We start from the raw sequence: 22,065 nt of genomic DNA on the forward strand, positions 1-22,065 counted from the left end.
ACTACAAGACTACAAAGATTTATAATCAATTAAAATATTGATTAAGAAAATAGAATAAAAATTATTTGATTAGATTCAAATGATGTTTTAATATAAATAATAATTTTTAAATTTTGCTCAAATTCTTATTGGTTTATGATTACATGATTAGGGTTGTTAAAAGGACTCTTTGTTCGTGAACAGCTCGTGTTCGACTCGTTAAGCAAACGAGCCGAACACGAACACACTTTTTGAGCTCGAAATATAAACGAGCCGAACACGAACTGAGCATGGCTCGCTCGTGTTCGGCTCATTTACACCCCTACTTTGAACACACTACCACTCTTAGAATCTTTAATATCAATTACACCAAAAGGATAAACCTTTACTAGAGTAAATGATCCCGACCAGCTCAACTTATGTTTTTTAGAAAATAATTTTAATTGTGTATTATACAATAAAACCTTCTGACCAAACTCAAAATCTTTCCTAAGAATCCTTCGATCATGCCATTTTTTCATTTTCTCTTTAGAAATTTTCACGTTTTCATAAGATTCTCGTCTGATTTCATCAAATTCATTTAACTATAGTATTTTTTTCTCACCAGTTTCCTTCGTATTGTAAATGAATTCTTTAACAACCCAATAAGCTTTATGTTCTAATTCCACTGGTAAGTGACAAACTTTGCTAAATATGAGCCTATATGGAGACACTCCTGTAGGTATTTTATAAGCAGTCCTATAAGCCCACAATGCATCATCTAGTCTCAAAGACCAATCCTGTCTAATAGGGTTGACAATTTTTTCTAAAATTTTTTTGATTTCTCGTTTAGATACTTCTGCCAAACTACTCGTCTGAGATAATACGATGTGCCAATCCTATGTTTAATTCCATACTTTGCAACTAAAGCCTCAATCCTTCTATTCCTAAAGTGGCTTTCCCCATCACTAATGATCATTCTAGTTCTAGGCATATCATATCGCTAAATATGTTCTTCTTTAAGAATTTAGATACGCTCTGAGCTTCACAATTAGGAAGGGCTATATCCTTTATCCGCTTTGAGACATAATCCACAGCTATCAGAATATAAAAATTACCTAACGAAGGTACAAATGGTCCTATTAAATTTATACTTTAAACACCAAAGTCTCAATTTCTAAAGTAAAATTCAGGGCATTTCGTTTTGCTTGGAAATATTCCCTATTATCTGACATCTGTTACAAGTTTTGATATATTCATTCACATCTCTAAACAGAGTAGACTAATAAATTTCAAATTGTAAAATCTTAGCAACAGTTCTATAAACTCCAAAATGCCTCCCAAATTCAGAATCATCACATTTTCTAATACTTTCAAGGGTTTCTTCTATGGGTATACATCTGCTAATCATTTGATCGTTACATTTTCTATAAAGGTATTAGTTGTCCTAAAAGTAATATGTTGTGTCATGGACGAATTTCTTTCGTTGATGGTATGTCAAACCATAGGTCATAATATCACTATGTAATTTACTATAATAGCATACCTCAGAATGTTTCATTCAGTAATAACAAACAATTGTTCATCAGAAAAATTCTCATTTATCTCCTCTTCATAAACATATAAATTCTCCTGATCCAGTCTCGATAAGTATCCGCTATTTGATTCTCAGTACCTTTCCTACCTACTATTTTTATATCAAGCTCTTGTAGCAACATGACCCATCTAATCAACCTTGGCTTGACATCTTTTTTTATATCAGATATCGAATAACAGAATGACTAATATGAACAGTACACTTGGTACCAATCAAATAGAGCCCAAGTTTATTGAATGCATGTACTATGACCAAAAGGTTTTTTTTTGGAGTAGTATAATTAATTTGAGTTTCATTAATGGTGTTACTGGCATAGTATATAGCTCTAAACAGTTTATTGTGCCATTATTTTAAAACTATCCCGATAGCGTAGTCACTCGCATCGCACATTAACTCATTATTTCCCTCAATTATGTGAGACAATTATAGGAGCCGTGAATAACTTTTCTTTCAAAGTATTAAAGGCTTTTAGGCATTCATGGTCAAAGTTAAATAGAACGCCCTTTTCTAAAAGATGACGTATATTTAGCGATTTTAGAAAAAAATTCTAATATATTACCTATAAAATATAGCCTATCCCAAAAAATTCTAACTCCCCTCATAGTAGTAGGTTGGGGAAGTTTTCAATAACTTTAATTTTGTTGGGTTCACTTACATATCTCTTTCAGAAACTTTATGACCTAAAAAAATTCCTCTAATAACCATGAATTAGCCCTTCTCCCAATTGAGAACAATATTGGTCTCTTCACAGCGTTTTAACACCTTAGCTAGATGATCTAAGCAAGAATCAAATGAAAGACCAAACAGTGAAAAAACATCCATAAAACTTCTATCCTCTTCTTAATCAGGTCGCAGAAAATTGATATCATGCACCGTTGAAACGTAGCAGGTGCATTACAAAACTCAAAGGACATTCTTCGAAAAGCAAAAATCCTGTAAGGAATTATGAACTATGTTTTATCCTGATCCTCCGGAGTAATAGGGATTTGATGATACCCAGAATACCCATCCAGAGAACATAAATATTAGTGGGCAACTAGCCTATCCAACATCTGATCTAGATAGGATAAAGAAAAGTTATCATTCCTAATAGCTGCGTTTAGTTTCCTGTAATTGATACTTATACGTCACTCAGTGACATGTCTACTGGAATCAATTCATTATGTTTATTTACTGACACAGTCACTCCTTTATTTGGAGCACTATGGATAGGGCTAATCCAGACACTATCTGATATAGGAGAGATAATACGTACATCCAACCACTTCAAAATTTCCTTTTTTAGAATTTCTTTCATAACAGGATTTAATCTTCTTTGAAGATCTCCTCGGGTTATGATTTTGTTCTATCAGGATCCATGCATACATATAGAAGGACTAATCTCTTTTATGTCTGTTAAAGTTCATTCAAATGCTTTCTTAAAACTCCTCAGAACATTCATAAGTTAGTCCTCTTGTGAATTAGTTAACTATGAGGATATAATAACCGGTAATGTAGACGACTTTCTCAAATAAACGTACTTTAAATATTTGGGAAGCATCTTCAACTCAAGTTCAGGGGATTCCTTAATAGAAGGAACAAGAGATTTACAATTTTCTGTTGTATCAAGTATTTCAAACCTCTCCCTAACTATTCTTGGATTATCTTTAACCAATAAAGTTGATTCAACCTCAATATCTATCATTTCATTTGTGATCTAAATCTACTCATGTGGTTTAACTTCGAAACACTCTCGGAATTGATGACTTAACAGATGATCTATGAGATCGATCCTATAACATGAATCTTCATTACAATCATAAGGGAATTCCATAGATTTTAACACATTGAATGTTATCTTCTGATCATTTACTCTTATCGTTGATTCTCTCTTTAGCATGCCAATCATAACACAACCAATGGTTAGGAAATGTCTGCCTAGTATGATGGGGATCTCCTCGACCTTCTCCATATCTAATACAATGAAATCAACATGGAAGATAAATTTATCCACATTCACTAAAACATCTTCTATAATCTCCCTTGGATAAGTGATCGATCGATCAATATGTTGAAGGGTTACAGTGGTAGAGCCACCTCTCTTAATCCCAATCTCTTAAAAATAGACAATGGCATAAGGTTAACACTAACAACATAATCACATAAATCCTTCTCATAGAACTTTTATCCTAGTGCATATGAAATAGTGAAGCTCCCAGGATCCTTAAGCTTCTGAGGAAGCTTCTTTTGTATGATAACATTATACTCCTCACTGAGTGCAAGAGTCTCATAACCTCCAAACTTCCTCTTCTTGTTGAGTATATCCTTCATGAACTTCACATAACTGGGCATCTGCTCCAGGCCTCAACAGACAAGATGTTAGCGACCAGTTTTTGAAAACTTCCAAGAATCGTGAAAATTGTTGATCTAGTTTCTGTTTCTGGTGTCTCTGAGGAAATGGTGATGACGGTCTTTCTATGTTAATCCTAGTGGGTGAGAATGGTTTTTTTAAATCCTTGGAAGGTCTTCCACAGGTCGTTCAGGTTTCACGTTCTCTTTCTGCACCTCAGAATCTTTGTGGACCACTTGCTCCTACTCTCGTCCACTCCTCAACTTGACAACCTTTACATGTTTACTGCTTCTCTTTAGGGTTAATCTCAGTGTTAGTAGGAAGAGTTCCTTGGGGTCGACTGTTAAGTGAGTTTGTAATCTGTCCCAGTGTGTTCTCTATGTTCCTAATAGCTGCACATTGGCTTTATAACTGATTTCCCATTTGCAGAACTTCTTTCAGAGACAACTTCTTCTTGAATTGTGGATTCGAGCTATATCCTGGAGGATAAAAAGGTCTTGAGTTCAAATTACCCTGATTGTTCCAATTCTTAGATGGTTTATTACTATTACTCCCATTGTTGGTTTCCTATACCTTGATTATTTTTTCAATCAAACTTAGGATGATTCTTTCAACTGGGATTGTAGTAGTTAGAATACGAGCTGTTTGTTTTATTGCTATTTGCATTTAGAGTCTCAAATGATGAAATGTTAGCATCAACCAGTTGTCCGAATGAATTTTTTTCAATGACTTGGGATCCTTGAGGTTGGATCATCCCAAACTGTTCTAGCTTTCTAGAAATTGCAACTATCTGAGAAGTTAAAATTAAAAGCACGCCCGTGTCATATGCACTTGCTACTTTTCTGGGGTTCACTATCTCAGAAGATCATTGAAAGTTGTTGGTAGCTTTCTCGTCAACCAAAGAGTGGACCTCATTAAATGATTTTGACATAAGTTACCCACCAGCTATGACATCTATAATAAACATAAGAGATCCTATTAAATCATTGTAAAAAGTCTGAATTATCAACCAATCAGACAGTGCATGATGGGGGCACTTTCTAAGAAGTTTTTGGATCGTTTACAAGCTTCATAAATTGACTCACATTCATATTGACAACATGAAATGATTTCATCCTCAATTTAGCCACTATTGAAGGCAGGAAATGTTTAACTAGAAATTTCAGGGCTAAGTCACTCAACGTCCTAATTGATCTAGGTGCGAATGAATTTAATCACATTTTTGCTTTGTCCCTCAAGAAGAAAGGGAAAAATCTAAGTCTAACAGTGTCATTTGATACACCGTTATAACAAAATGTAGCGCAGAGTATTAAGAAACTCGCTAAGTGTAATTTATGATCTTCAGATGGTGTTCCCCAAAATTGATTATTCTACAACATTTGGATGATAGTAGGTTTCAGTTTGAATGTGTTACTTCTGCAGTAGAGGTCTGAATGCTTAAGCAAATTTTACCTGCCGTAGGGTTAACATAGTCTCTTAATGGTCTATGTGTATCATAAAATGGTTCATGGGCTGATGCTTGAATTTCTGGGTTATTATGTAGGTTGTTCGTCTTCTCTCCTATGTGTTATTCAAGTCTTTTTTGTTTTCTAATTTTCTTAATAGTTTTCTCTAACTCGAAACTGTATGGTGCAACTCCTGTAAGCCCTGTATTACACATACACGAACTAGAGAATCTAATAAGTAAAATTCACACAAAATATATTTGATTTTTCTTTGTTTTTCAAAACAGGAAAAAAATCAAACACAAGCAATTGACACTAGCTGTCCAAGTCTAAGACTTAGAGGTTCAATTAAAATTTTCATAAGTTAAATACACGGTCGCTCCCTGACAATGACACCAATTGATACCTACTTTCAGGTGCAGCTACACTCTGGGGCTCACGCAAGTGCACGTGTCGTAACAGTAATATTAGATTTTTGAGTTTGGATTGTCAATCCCACATGGAATGAGGGTATTAGACTTAGGAAAATCTTTAGCCTACTAGTTTCGTTCCTAGCCTGGAATTTAGATTTAATTACAAGTCCTACAAACTAATCCTATAGTATCTAAAGCAATTGTAAAGTTTAAATCCTACTGAAATCCTACTTAACTAGGTGTTGAATTGATGAATATCAGGCCTAAAGCTACCTTGTAATGATATAATTGGAGTGCAGGAAATGAAAAGTACAAATTCTAAATTTGGCTAGTAATAAATAGGAGCAACTCTCTTCTTTACCCTCTCTCGAGTGCATAAATATGATTGGTTAAAACGACTTTACTTCATTAAATTTCTTTTTTGAATTCATCAATGAATATTTCTCTAACATTTGCATCTCTCTACGAAGCGTACACACCTATACTCCACAGTTCAACGTGACTAATCTAGTTGGTTCCACCATAGCTCTCCTGAGTGATTATGGTTCACAACACATTTTAATATTTCACTTGATCAAAATAAAAAGTAAATGAAGATGAAGATTTGAAAGTTAAACATCACATTAAGTAATTAAAGGCAATTTCACAATACATAATATTCCTACACATCCTACTTTGATCATCACAAGATAAGGTAAAAAGTTCTACTCAGAAAGCATGAAGAACATACCACAAAGTTTCATTTGAAAACAAGAGAATTTTACTAAAGGATGTTTTTAAAGAAATACAAACAATAAAATACACAAACACTATCTTTCTCTCCTTTACAACTAAAGATGCTCCACCAAGTACTTCCCTTACTGCTGCTTTCGAAGGTTCTCCCTATCCTCAGCCCTAGAAGGAGGAGGAGATTCTACAACAGGTTATAAACTAACATCAATCTCCCTAAATTCACCAATCCTAGACCTACTAGCATCAATCCTTCAACCACACTTCAACAACCATAAACCACCCTTTACATAGACATAATATAGACTCCATTTTAAGCCCCATAAACCACTTCACGACCTTCCAATAACTCCCCACGACAGGCTTCTGAACTGAAAACTGCTTTCGACAGTTGTTGGCGCCTAGGTGTCAGACTCTCGATTTGCACAGAATGGCCTTAGCTTCTTGGCGCCCAAGGGAGCGGCGCCTAAGCGCCAATGTCGCGGCTCCTTAGTGCTAAGTGAGGGATTGGCGCTTAGGCGCCCATGGTGGCAGTCCTTCATTTTGTTTCTTTACTCCGAATACCATTCACATTGCTCCATTTCCAATACATGTTGTATCTGCATGAAAAATATGAAAATACTTTTCCTTAAGTGCAAAACATAAAAGAATTTTAGCATTCTTTTCTGCACATTAGTAGCTCAAATAAAGTAAGTAACATACCATTGTGATTAAATCTGTTAGTGATGCTAAATGAAGAGCTGTGGCCCCTTTTGCATTCGAAATGATACGAGTACATGCTCTTTTTAAAAGGAGTTTGGCTTTTTAGTTACTCAACCATGTTGTCATCTACATTGCTAACATTCTTGTATTCAACAAAATAATCTATGTTTATTAAGATCAATTATCATTTCATTAGATTTGCTATACTTTTTAAGAAGATTATCTCTCTCATGTATCCAATTCAAAATAAGTAGTTAGCATATTTATCAAAGTCTTGGGTCCTCTACCTTTCTCTGATTTTCTAACAACTTAAGAGACCATTAATGATATCCTCTAAAGTGAGGGGGTGTTTAAGCATATGAAAATTTTTTGTAATTAAGACTAGAGAGAGAGAATTCAGAAAAAAAAAAAAAAAAAACTTGATTTATGGAGGTCAACTTTTGAAACTATAGATTTTCGTTTGAGTTGATCTAAAATTGAATACATGGAATGTGATTTTAGTAGTAGATAGTGGCGAGGTTGTAACAATGGGTGATTAAGTCATTAAAAGGAGTGAACGTTTTAGATATCTCAGGTCTAATGTTCATAGTGATTGTAATATAGATGGAGATGATATTAGTAGAATTTAAGTTCGATGGTTGAGGTGGAGAAATAGAGCATGCTTCTTGTGTGACAGGAAAGTACCCCTTAGATTGGAAAACCTTATAAGATGGTGGTGAGACTTTCAATGCTTTATGACCATAATGTTGGTCTGTAAAAGAAAAACATAAAAACTAAGTGTTGTTGAGAGAGAATGCTCAGGTGGATGAGTGATTTTACACTTAGAGACAAAATGCGAAACAAATATATATATGAAACGTGTAGCTCCAGTGGCAAACAAGATTAGAGAGAGTCACCTTAGATAGTTTGATCATATTAAGGGTCGACCATCGATGACCCTATTAGGAGAGTAGATGTTTAAAATTTGACTTATGTTATGAAAGGTAGAGAGAGCTAAAAATACTTCGGCATAGAGTATAAAAATGATCTTAATTTATTAGAATTAAATTAAAATATGACACTCAATAGGACACAATGGAGAAAAATGATTTATGTAGCTGTCACCACTTAGTGGGATAAAGGTTTGTTGTTGTTGTATTCTTATATTTTAGACTTAAGTATGTTGGATTTATTAAAGAAAAAATAAGGATAAAGATGCGGACATAATTCTTAGAGTGAAAGCTACTTGAATAAAATAAAATGCTTTGTGAGTGTTAAAACTATAAACAAATATCTTGTGGATTGAAGTTAAATTTTGTGAAACTATAAGATTGTCTATGCTTTATGAATTCAAAGTGCTAGAGAAAGTTTCATTTAGGTAAGTTTAGTGTGGAAAACATGATAATGTTAATGATTGTTTTGTAAAACAAAAGAGGATTGAAGGAGGCTGTTTTATTAGTGGAATAGTGGGAGGCCAATTGAAGAAAAGCTCGTGGAAAAAATTGGTGATTTGGTCATTTACAATTAAGGGCTGAAGATACACTTTCAAGGCAAATAAGCATAGCTAATATGGAAGGATTAGGAAAGAAATTAATAGACAAAGGAAAGATGACTTGAAGTTGTGCATAACTATGTGGAAAATAAAGTTAACACCTCATATAATAGTCATCATGAATGAATGGAGGATGATTGATGTAGCTAACTTTAATAAATAGGAGAATGGTACTTTTAATGATGATATTTTAAATATATGTTGTACTTGCTGCCCAAGTGTTTGTACATTTCTAGTTCAAACTTAAATTTTTTAAATTATATTCAAGTTGAAAACATGGTGCAATAGTGTCGGTAGTTTAGTTTGTAACACAACTACTTTTCATTTATTAATATCTAATTTTTTCTAAGAGTGATAATGGGTACCTTCAAGTTTCTGTATCTGGATTTATCAACATCATCTGCCTTTCTGTTTAGTTTTAGATAAACTTTTCATGGGTTCATTTTTTCTTCTTCAAAGTTGGATAATGACTGCCTAATGTCTTTGAAACTGGCGCCGCATTTTGGCTACTTCAATCAGCCACATTTATTGTTTTTCAATTGGCATGATCCTACTAGTGTTATTTGCTTGGACTAGGCTGGATCTGATTCTTCTTGTTGGTGTCGAAGTTTTGTCTTAGTTTATAAAGCTTTTAATTTTATGCAGATTTTAGCTTATATGTTATTCTCCAGCTTTGTTAAAAGTTTCATCCTTCGGAAATAATGGATCATTTTCTTCAGCAAGCGTTTTCTTTTTTTTTTGTTATTTTTTTATTTTTTTAATTGCATTCTTAATTTATAGATTTTGTCTGGCATTGGTGAGATTATAGCATCAAGATCAATTCCTAAGGTACTGAAATGTTGAAGGCCAATATTAAATTTTAGTTTTGATGTTAATATACTTATTGACCATGATGCAATGTGCTGGAATTCATGGTTTTTAATCAATAAACAATTGTTTCTACATGCTTGGTGAAGTCTCAACCTGTCCCTCTATTTTCAAATGTACCTAAGAATGTCTAGTTTTATATGTCTATTTTTTATACTTTCTTTGCCATTGCTGTTGTTGGCTTTGCTATAAATGAAGATAACACCTCAAAGCAATTTTAGCTTACGTATCTTCTGATGAAAGTTAAGGAATTTTTCTTTAAAAGGAGGGGGGAGGGGGTTTTGGCCTTGTGATGTTGAGCGTTTTTATAGAAGTAATTTTTTCTTAAAAAAAAATATGTTAACCAGATAATTGTATGGGTATAAAAATGATAATAGCAAAGATATATCATAGGAAAAAAAAAGAAAAAAAAAAGAAAAAGAGCAATATCACATAAAAGACTTTCTATTTGGATCTCTTAGCTTGATGCCTAGTGAGAAAAGATAGGGGCGGCAGATTTTCTTTGATTATCGTCTCTTCTAGTATAATTATCTACGAGACAGTCACCACTTGAAATGCTACTTTCAAAATTGGAAACCTGTTTCAAAAAATAATATTTATTTTATTCACAAATAGTGTAAAGTTAAGGTGTTTCAAAAACTTGCGGATTATTTTTGGGGATAATATCAGTAGATGAATAAGTGACCTTCATCACGAGGCTACCAGGAACATGAACATTAGCCATGGCCTCCAAAAGAGAATTGGATCTTGGTTTCGGGGTTTGGGAACAAACTTGGTTTAATGATTGTAGATCTTCCATCAAATGGGTTAGAATATTATTATGAGCATCGGGTGAAATGCCCTATGCTTGAAATTGGGGATTCCTTAGCTCGGGATAAGCCTTGAAATATTGCATGAATTTATGCCGAAAGATATGGGAAAAGCATAGTAAGAAGAAATATTTTCAAATTTTAGCTTTTGCCAATATTCATATGATAAAGATCCAATCTATATCTTATGAAAAAAAAGGTTTTGACGTTCAATTTTATTAGGTATATAGCTATAGAGGGCCTGGTAAAATTCATCTGTGAAGACTTTTTAAAAATAGAGGTGAAGAAGAAGAAATAGAACAGTTGAATTAGTCATAGAAACAAGATTTAAATAATTGTGAGGGGGTACCATAAAGCAATCAAAATACAGTCATAATTTTAACCTGAGCATTGGGAGGCCACATATATGATATAAACCCCGGGAGAAGTCTTATGTAATTTACTTCTAAAAAAATCTTTATGGTGAGAAGCTGAGAATTGATAAGCTCAATAGAGTAGTCACATATTTGCTGTAAATCAGACATGAACTTGCAAATTACTTAAATGCTATCTTGACCCATAAAGAGTTTCCCAAAAAGAGGGTGAGTGGCCTAATAAGCATATATAATTTTCTTATAAGTACGAGGAGAGTAGAATTTTTTTTAAAAGATAAAGATTGTTTATTTTATTCAGTTAGTGAATTCTGGTAAAAAAAAATGGAGATATGTTGGGTGGATTGAAAGTGGCTAACAGCATTCGAACCACAAATGTTTCATAAATGAGTGATGAGGTTGAGGTAGAGGAGGCACAACTACCAGGGAAGCAATATGAGGGGCCTATAAAAATCATGGGCTGCCTAGGATTGTGGTGATCTCACTAGAGGGTCAAAAAAGACCCTAAGAAAAGTCATTGCAAGAGTTGGGATCCAAAGAGGCCATGATCAAACATGAAATGCAGAAGATCAGTAGATTTTTGTAGAAAGCACTTTTTGTTGGATGGATAGTAGTAATCAATAGATAAATATGACTAGATATATGGATGGGTTCGCAATCTATCATTTTTAGTGTATCTAAACGCAACCATATGGATTTCCCTCCGTGGATTTTACATCGAGTCTAATTTACATGGCAGAGAACACTATCTGGGTTGTCAGCTTATGTTAGGAGATTATGGCCTGCAGAAACTAGAGAACACCTTAGCCTCTTTGGCCCCACATTCCTCATACAACAGGAAAATTTAAAATGAATGAAACTGAGATAATATTACACATGTTTTTAATTGGTTGGAAAAGGTTTCTGTAAGAATAAAGGACTTATTCTTTATTTTTTTAGGATGTAACACAAGTTATCAATAACACACTGACGCACTTGTTTTGTTGATGATGCCATGGCCTTTTGATTTTTCAGCTAAATTGAAGAATATTGCACCCTTGATCAATTTTGACTACAACATTAAAGAAGGCATAACATGACATTTAAGAGCTAGTAAACATTTTTCTTCATCCTTATTCATGTTAAACATACGGGACATTTACATAAATACCCCCCAATTCCTATGTCTTTACATATCTATCACCAATCCCTATGTATTTACATATCTAACATCTATATTTTTTTTTTACATTTATACCATCCAAAATTTTCATCTGTTCATGTGTAGGTAAAGTGGCATGTATATAAAATTTGAAGTTTAGGCGTTAGATATGTAAATACATAAGAATTATGTGATAGAACTCAAGTTACTGCAGCGTGTGCATGTAGCAATGACAGTTCGAAGCATCTAGAAGGAAGATTTGTCAAGAGTGATTACATAGACATTATATATGTACATGAGTATGTATTTACGGGGGTATTTATGATGGATGGATGGAGGCATATAATATATGTCTGGTACACATGCAATATTTATATGTCACTGCAGGCATCTATTTTGATTTTTGTATGTACATTCACTTGAACATGTCTGCATGTGAGTTTGTGTACTGTAAGTACTTGGACGTGTGCATGTTTGCATGTGTTGAGAGTTTCATGTGTTTATGTTTGCCTTTTAATTTTGAGGAAATAGGAGTGTAAAATGTTTTATTTTGAATTTGAAATGGAGAGAAAGCACACAAATACACATGACAACATGTCGATGTGAGAGATTTTTGACATGAATGTGCTTGCATCATGTTTGAGGTTATGTTTTTTAAAGTAAATTTTACTGCTAGTCAATGAAAATGTGTACAATATTATGCAATTATGACAAATTGCTAGATGATAAAGTGAAAAACAAAATACAAACTTGAAGATAACTTAATAACATAATAGAAAGTATCCGAGGGAGTAGAACTAGTCCATGAATTCCTTAGAAGTCAAGAATACCGAAGTCATTTGACAGATTAATGGGTTATGATTTTGTACCTCTTCCCCATATCTGTCTTTCTTCATAAATAGGATTTGAAGCTTTATTTATACCAGTGATTTAATACTTTAGAATTACCATATCCTTTATATTAGGATGGTCATGACGAATTAACAATACTGGTGGATTTGGATTGATGTTTTTGCTTAAGAAGTTTCTACCACAACTTTGGTATTTTAGGTAGGAACATAAAAAAAAGAGGACTCAGATTCCACAATCAGGTTTAAAATTGGTTCCAATTTTTAGTACAATACATATATGGAGTAGGGGAAAATGCACCGACCACGTTTGTTCGTAGGCTCTAGTCATTTGCATGCTCCCTGTTTTCCCAAAACTGGGATCAACGAAAGATTATTTTCTTGGTTTTGGGTGAACCTTGAAGCAAACTAAGTAATTGTGATAAAAAAGTTTGTAAAAAGAATAGTAGGAAGGTATGCTCTCAAATATATCCTTTTGCCAATAATCATTTGTAGAGGAACCAATCTCAATCTCTTTTTTAAAGAAATAGACATGTCCATGTCAAGATGACTTGTAATATTCAAAGAATATTTGGAAATGAGTAGGCCTAAACAAAGGAATGATGAACACATGCAACCATGGAATTTGCATAATCCATAATGGGGCAAAAAACTAGAGTTTTTCGACACGTGCTCTACAAAAAAACAAAAAATTGCTTTATATATTTATATATGAGAAAGCCCAGTGACTAATATATTAAAATAAAGTATGATATATGTAGATTGTGTAGAAGGGTCCAAACATGACACCTTGCCTACACGATAATCACCAGATGCAAAAGGTTCCAAAAAGAGAAAAAAAAAAGAAAAATACATGAGAGACGTAAAGAAAAAAGCAAAAAGTGCCAAAATATGGAGCATCAGTTAGCTAGAGAGCAACCCAATTTTATCTTGCCTCAGCCTTTAGTTCTAGGGAAGGAGCCAGTTAATAAATTGGTAAGTTGAGTGCCATTGCTAGTAGTAACCAATGTATCATATAATAAGTTCTCGAGCTCGAGTCGGCCTCTATTCTTCTTATTCCTCCTGGTATAGACCTGTCATTCCTCATCCTAAGCTTGACTCACATGATCAATAGATTGGTCTAAAGTGCGCCGGATATGTGTAGGTTGTTGAACATTAAAAGCAACTACTTGTTGTACCAGTTGATCTTTTATTGGATCGAATGAGCACTCTCATGTGTCTTGGCATGTAAGTGAGTCTTCTTCAATAACAATGAGTTCTTTCTTCAATAACAATGAGTGATATAAGCACATTTGGATCTGTACCTGTAGTATGGTGTTCTTCATTAGGAACTGCGGTGTTGGAAAGAGGATCAGGTTGTACCTTCTCAACATGGATGGTTGATGACTGATCTTTAGCGATATTCGACCTTAGATGAGGATGCAAGCCGCCAAACATACTACAATGAGAGCAATAAGGAGGGTGTGGTTCTATTTCAATCTTTTGCCAATACCCGTTGTGAGGGGTGTCAATCCATACCTCATCCGGAGTTAGTTGAGTAATATCTCTCTCAACTAACACACAAGCCATTGAGGGTCTGGTGACAACAAACATAGGACTATCAATCTTGAGAGACTTACTGTAAGCAGTTGCTAAGCAGTAGAGAATTTCCAAGTTGAACAGATGTAATTTTAACCCCAGAAACTTTATCCAAACAGGAATGATAGGGGATTCAGCTTTTGGATCAAAATCGTTAGTCCACTTCAGAATTTTTATAAAACGGTTGTCGATTTGATAACTTTTCGAGAAAAAATGCGAGTGTAGTCGGCATCATGAGATAACTGAATAAGGATATGTCGTCCGCCAAGTAAGCTGATATCCCAGCTGCTCAATAGCTTCATAACATCAAACTCTTTTTTGAATGATCTCAAGTTTTGGGCGACCATAAAGGAATTTCCCCACTGGAGCAAAACACCAAAAGGGCGCGAGAGTACTGGTCTCAACCTCAGTAAGAATCAGAGCTGACTTTCCAATTTTTTTACCAAGCTTTTTGATGAAAGTGTGATCACTAACATCTTCAAGAGCGTTGTGGAAAGATTGTAGAACATTGCAAGGCTTGTCAATATGAAAACCAGAATCTGAATTTGAAAGAGGAGCACAAGTAGGAATTGGAAAGTCGTCGGCAAGTGTAGTGGCATAGAAACACATCGTTGAGGCCATCTCCAAAGCGGCTTGGTGAGCCGCTAGAAAAAGGTGAGCAGAAGAGACGATGCGAGCAACAAGCCGACAAGTCTGTCGGGCACAGCTGATAGAGGGAAGAAGTCAACGAAAACGGAGGAGGCTTTCGTCGTTGGGCACAACTATGAAGAAAATAACCATCCTCGGGCGCAATTGCGACAGAAGAAGCTGAAAAGGCCCTTTGTCGTCGGGCACGATTACTGCAACAGAAGAGAAGAGACGAAGAAATCGAATGTCAGATGTAGTAAAGCCAAAAGTGCAGAACAGGGAACCGCCATAGGGCGAAACCCTAACAGAGCTGCCCGCTGCTAGCACCATTCACACGATGACGATTACCGGCGGTGATTCCTTGATTTCTCATTTTCTCTCCTTCGTCTCCTGAGAGGACGCTTTCACGCTCTTGTAAACGTCCTCCTGTTGATGACGCTCATCTCTGTACTCGACAACGTCTCACCTGCTCTCGACAACGCTCGCTGCTCTCGCAGTCGACGACCTCGCAGTCGACGGCTCGCGTCTTCTCTCACCCGCAATCGACGGCTCTCGACGCTTGCGTCTCTCACCCGCGACTGCTCGCAGCTGTACTGCCTCCGAAGTTTTCCTGCCTGCCGGCCCGCCTTGTTGCTATGAAGATGGCATCGACGTTCCGTTCCTACGCCACTGCACTTGCAGACAACTTACCTACTCGTGCTCCTCTTTTAGATTCCGAGACTGATTTTCGTATAGATAAATCCTGCAATGTCTCACAATCATTTCACTAGGCTCTTGAAGGTGGAGGCGATCACACCTTCATTAAAAAACTAGAAAAAAAATGGGAAGCCTGCTCTTATTCTCACAGAGGTTGATACCTGTACTCTTGCATCCTCGTAGCATTTTGCTCTAGTGCGAAAATTTCCTTATGGTCACCCAAAACTTGAGATCATTCGAAATAATTTGATGCTATGAAGCTGTTGGGCAGTTGGAATATTAGTTTAGTTGACGGTCGACACATACTGATTCAGTTGTCTCATGACGTCGATTACACACATTTTTTCACAAAAAGTTATCAAAATCAACAACCATTATATGAAAATTCTGAAGTGGATTATTTGTTTTGATCCAAAAGTGGAGTTCCCTATTATTCCAGTTTGGATAAAGTTTCCGGAGTTAAAATTACATCTGTTCAACTGTAAAATTTCCTACTCCTTAGCAACTACTTACGGTAAGCCTCTCAAGGTTGATAGTTCTACGCTTGCTATCACTAGACCCTCTGTGGCTTGTGTGTTAGTTGAGAGTGATATTAATCAAAGAGATCACTCAACCGGCTCCGGATGATATATGGATTGAAATCACTCACAACGGGTATTGACAAAAAGTTGAAATAGAACCACATCCATCTTATTGCTCTCATTGCAGTATGTTTGGCCACAACGCCACTATTTGCTATCGTTTGCATCCTCGTCTAAGGCCGGATATCTTTAAATATCAGCTACCTATCATCTCTGTTGAGAAGATGCAACCCGATTCTCTTTCCAACACCGCGGTTCCTGACGAAGGTTCCTGACGAAGAACACCGAAGAACACCATACTACAGCTACAGATCTGATTGTGTTTATACCACCCACTGTTATTGAAGAACTCACTTACATGTCAAGATACACGAGAGTGCTCCTTTGATCCAATAACAGATCAGCCGATACAACATGTAGTTCCTAATGTTCAACAACCTGCACATCTCCAGCACACTTTAGACCAAGATCAGGCGAGCCAATCTTCGGAAGAGGAATGACAGGGCTAACCTACTAAAAGAGGAAGAAGAAGAGTGAAGGCCGACACCAGCTCGGGAACGTATTGAATGATACATTGATTACTACTGAAAATGACAATCATCTTGCCAACTTATTAGCTTACTCCTTCCGGAGAACTAGAGGCAGAGGAAAGACCAAATTTGATCGCTCTTTAGCCACTTGATATTTTGTATTTCGACACTTTTAGGCTTTTTCTTTAAGTCTTTAATGTAATTTTCTATATTTTCTAGTTTTGGAACCATTTGTGGTTTTTTTGTGGGCAGGGTGCCATGCTTGGGCCGTCCCACACATTGTATCTGTATCTTTCTTTCTAGTTAATATATTAGCCTTCTTGGGCTTTCTATAAATAAAAGCAAATACATGCACACTGCATGTATAAGGCTTTACACCTAATACCTCTTGGTTGAAAGCAAAGCTCTCAATCAGTAGGCTAAGGCGGTTTGCAAACCCTTTTGAAATATAATGAAGGGCTTGCTTATGTTAACTAGAAAGAAATTAAGGAAGTTACGATGAATGAATTCAATGTTGAAGTGCGTCATGAGAAGAGGAATAGAGTTGTTGATATGTGAAATCTAGTAATATGTTTGATCTTGATGTTTGAGTGTAGTTTGTTGTGGGGTGGTGGTGTAAACTGGGCATGCTTTTAATTTGAAAAAAAAAGGAGCTGCACTAAAACCGTGTATGCAAACTTCATATAATTTCTATGCATCATTTGACGTAGGATCTTCTCTATACGGGAGGCTGCAGCCGTAAGCTGCCTAGACCGATTCAGTCCTGCATAGATCGGTTCAATCTATGGGAGGAGGGGGCCAGTAAATCCTTTCCTTGCCTGTGAATTACTGCCTATACCACACCCTTTGCTAGCCTAGTAGTTTTATATGTTATTTCTGTGTTTTATGGTAGTTTTTATTCGTGTTTTCTGTCGGGATAGCTGTCGGCATTCAGGGTTTTCTTTCTAGGGTTGTATTTGATGACGGATGTTGCTCCGACTTTATCTCCTTCGAGGTGGTAATTATCCTAGACCTTCTCACTTTCTTCACAACCTTCCCTCCACTGTTGTCGCATCATACTTGTTGCAGTCACTTGGAAATAACCACCTCACTGATTTTTTACAACTACCTACCATGCAGCCTCCTCCCATAGTCTCTTGCAGCCTTGCCGCCAACCTTTCCACTTCCTCTACTGTCCTCATCGCCATACTCGCTGCAACCACTAGGATATAGCCACGTCGCTGATTTCTTGCAGCTGTCTACCACCTAGCCTCCTTTCATATTGTTGTCTCTTATAGCCTTGCCGCCATCCTTTGCATTCCTTGCTATAGTCCAGTCGCCAGCCACCTCCCTTGCTGCAGTCCAATCGATAGCCATCTCCCCTTGTTGCAACCATACTGCTAGCCTTCCTACTTTGTCGCAACCCATTCACCAGCCATCCCCTTGATGTAGCCCCATCGCTAGCCACCTCCCCATTACAACCATCCTATTTCCCCAACCATAGGCACTCTATCACAACCTTCCCACCACCCTCAATCTAAGCCTTAGCTTGGCATTTGTTTTGTCTCTTGTTATTTCCTATTTTTGTGTGTGTTTGGTATAAGCCTTATTTGATTTCAGTATTAAAAGTGCAATTCTTGCTATTGTTTGGTTAACTCTGGTATCATTTGGTATCAGAGCTAGTATAACCCTAGTCATATCTTAGGGTTCCTAGTATCCACCACTTCCTCACACCATTTTCACCTAAAAGTTTTCTTTCCTATCCTGCAACGCCATACACACCTCTTTCTACCTATCCACACGCAAAACCTAATTATGCCGCCGAGGAGGCAATTATAAGAATCTAATCAAGAGTTCACCATGGATGAGATACAACGACTACTCCAAGTACTATAATGGCTCAATGTCATTGAGGAAAGGACCCAAGTTGGTGTCACTGTCATCTGTAACAACCAGATCTAAAAAGGAGAGCGAGAAGAACAATTGAATCCTTTCAATAGGGATGAATTCAACAAAGAGAAGGATCAACTGAGGTGTTTCGAGATTCAATATCAAAGGAAGCCTAGAGAGGGAATGTTTGTAGGAGGGCAATAGAGATCTGGGAGTAAAGGTGGCTCTATCGGACTTCAAGGGGAGAATGAATCCAGACGATTTCTTAAAGTGGATGCAGATTGGTTAGAGGAGCTTTGAATATGAGGTGCCCGATGACGGAAGAATAAAGCTCGTAGCCATTGAGCTGAAAAAATGCCTTTGTGGTTGGAGATCCTGAAGATGGAAAGAACGAGAGAAGGACGAGACAAAACCACTACTTGAGAGAAAATGAAGAAGGCGATACAGTGATAGTATCTGTTTCCACACTGCAGCCAGGATATTTTCTAGAAGCTCCATTATATGCAGCAAAAGGAATTATTAGTGGAGTATACAACAAAATATATGAGCTTAAGTTGAAATGTGAACTAATGGAGACAGAGGAGCGTATAATAGCTAGATACTTGGGGGAAAATATTTGCTTACATAAGACGTATGCAGCGCTGCGTACGTCGGAGGTTATCTAAAGGATACAAGGGGGTTATATCCGTGTTATACCCCTGTAATCTCCCTGTAACTTATCTGCACCTACCAGAAATACTGAAGCGCGAAACTTATTTATAGGTTACAGGTAGGTTACGGGGAGGTTACATAGGGGTATAACACGAATATAACCACCCTATACCCTCTGAATAACCTCCCGACGTACGCAGCTCTGCGTACGTCTTACACATGCAAATATTTTCCATACTTGGGAGGCCTGAAGTCTACCATCAGTAATGTGATCCATCTTTAAATTTATTGGACACTAAGGGACATACAAAGATTAGCTCTGAAAGTGGAGAGACAACAATAATAGAGCAGTTACCGACCCACATTCAAACAACCCCTTGTAGCTGGAAGCAGTAGCAGCAACATGCCTTGACGAGTTGAGAAGATGGGTCAGAGGAATGACAAAGCAAATTAGAGTGGGAAGTGTCCTGAGAGGAATAGCTGCTCGGTATAGTTTCAGCCAGTAAATACTTTCATATGCCATGATTTTGGACATATGGCTTCCAATTGCCCGTTGTGATATTCAAAGAGTAGGTTGTCATGAAGTGAGCGAGGATGAGACAGTGAGGAATAAGGTGAGGAGTATCAACTCTCGAGAGATGAGAGTGAGATAGTAGTTGTGATGAGGGCGTTGTAGACGAACCTTAGAAGCACTCTGTCGGCGCTAAAAGGGGGTAAAGTTAAAAGTTTTTGTGGTGGGTGGTTTGTTCAAAAGTTGTCCGTAAGAAGCTGTCGGTCGCTGGAAGTGAAGTCCCGTCGCCCGCTTCGGAAGGACGTTTTAATTTACATATATGTGTAATTTTATAAAAATATGAAATCAAACTGACCTCATATCTTTCACAGTTTAAATGAAAGAGCGCTCTACCTCAAATCTTGTATCTATCCCGAGGGATAAACACAAGACTTAAGGATGAGGCTCAATCAAATAAACTAAGAAATATATGACATCCGTTTGGTCTGCGAAACCGTTTTATTTGCCGACAAGTTCCCCTATTTAATACAAAGAATTAAATATGGTTTATTTTAGACTGGGTTCGGAAAAACTTCCTATTAGGAGTTTGGGCAAACCCCTATAGTTAATTACATCTTAAATGACCAAAGTCACCTAAGAAAACTTTCGATAAAAATCTGGGAATACTATCTTCAGGGAAGTCAAAAGGATAGGACTTTTCAACGAAATCAGACGAAGAGGTGTGAAAGGGGAAATACTCGAATCTGGAACAGAATCTAATCTGGAACATTGTTGAGGAATCCAAATGAAGAGAAACTAGGGGATGCCACAGATCCTGAGGCGAACCCCGGTGGCTTCCCAGTCTATCCTATGATTTGTTTTCAGTTTTGAGAAGAAATTATTCAAGTGTTTCATCCTACCAATTCTATTTAATTAGGGCTTATACTTGCGTGACACGGTCACACAAGTCGCCTAGAAGATATGAGGGTTTACGTCATATCGGACAACAACCTCGGAACCTAGAACGAGTTAGGGCTGAAATCGTACAAAAGAGCTAAGCATAGTTATACGAATGCATAAAGAAAAGGTGGAGGATTTGTGTTGCGATAGGCAAACAACCTCGAAATCCTATGGATTGTTGTTTAATTTCTAGGAAAGGGAATGGTTTTGCAGGTGAAGACATGTTCTGTTGTTGATGATAGTCATGCTGCCCATCGCGCTAGCTCCAAGCTTCTCGACGTGACGAGTTTACGTTTTCTAGGGTGTTCAGCTATGGTGTCAAATCAAACGACCCTATGGTTGTAGTCCTCTAAATGTCCTATATAAAAGAAGACATGCTTAAAGCTATATAATATAAAATGTGCAATACAGGACAAACAGTATGATGCATGTAGAACAGTAGTAGGCAAAAACAGGAACAGAATAACATGCTGTACAGGAAGAACAATAGCAAGTAGAAACATGAATAATATAACATGCTATACAGTACAGTAGTAGGTAGAAACATAAATGATATAACATGCTGTACAGGAAGGACAGTAGCAAGTAGCAACAAAAAAATAAAGCACTGTAAAATGTAAAGCAAACCTGTTTGCCCGTGAGATCCGCCGTTTCTTAAGTATAGCAAGCCTAAATGCATCTCAAAAGCGAAGTCTGGAAGAAACGTCGTCAAGGAAATCCGAGGAAAAGCAGAAAACTCGAGAAAATCAATGAGAAAAGACTCGAGTAAAAGAAAAACCTCAAAAATCCAGAAGAAATCCCGAAAGAAAGGAAAAGTAACAAGAGTGCCCTGTCCCAAAGCTTCGATAAAACAAAAGAAAAAAAATTCGGAAGAGGGGGACTGCAAGCTCTCGTATGAGACTATGCTCAGCTGTATATTTATTCTCGAGGATCCACGAAGGCTACTCGGTCACCCGAATGTATAGAACCCGCCACTCGTCTAGAAGTGTGTCTTGAACCTCACTTAGAGGGCTATTTCCCACCCTAAATAGGTATTCGTTAGGTGGACAACCAACTTTAAAGTATGTTTTATGTTTTTTTTTTAACATGCATACAAATTTTAAACATGCAAAGAAGAGTTATCAATTTTTATTTCGTAGAAAAGTGTGTTTTTTCTTGAAATGAGTTTATCAAAACTTATTTTTTTTAGAAATTTTCATTGTCCACGAGTCGATTACATTGTCGGGCGTGGGACAGCCAATCATCTGAGGAGGGTCGAGCCAACTCCCGCTAGACTTATGTCGGGGAAGGAAATCATATTCCATTATTCATCAAATGTCTGGTTCTTGATGTTTTAGGGTATG

General features: G+C 36.7%; 1 protein-coding gene across 9 annotated transcripts in view; it reads left to right on the top strand.

Moving 5' to 3' along the window:
* The window catches only part of LOC110037582 (uncharacterized protein YNL011C), a 162,595-nt gene that overhangs the window by 52,264 nt on the left and 88,266 nt on the right, over nucleotides 1-22,065 (top strand). For 8 of the 9 annotated variants that reach the window (XR_002295349.1, XM_020742256.1, XM_020742255.1 and 5 more), the window contains one exon: nucleotides 9,485-9,532. The exons of the other annotated variant lie outside the window; for it this stretch is intronic. Coding sequence is in view for 7 of the 8 variants with exons in the window: in XM_020742256.1 (XP_020597915.1) it covers nucleotides 9,485-9,532 (48 nt within the window). In the remaining variant the exon portion in view is untranslated. The remainder of the gene's footprint in view (nucleotides 1-9,484; nucleotides 9,533-22,065) is intronic. 9 annotated transcript variants of the gene reach the window in all.

The sequence above is a fragment of the Phalaenopsis equestris genome, unplaced genomic scaffold (assembly GCF_001263595.1).
Source record: "Phalaenopsis equestris unplaced genomic scaffold, ASM126359v1 Scaffold221702, whole genome shotgun sequence".
NCBI classification, from domain to species: Eukaryota; Viridiplantae; Streptophyta; class Magnoliopsida; order Asparagales; family Orchidaceae; genus Phalaenopsis; species Phalaenopsis equestris.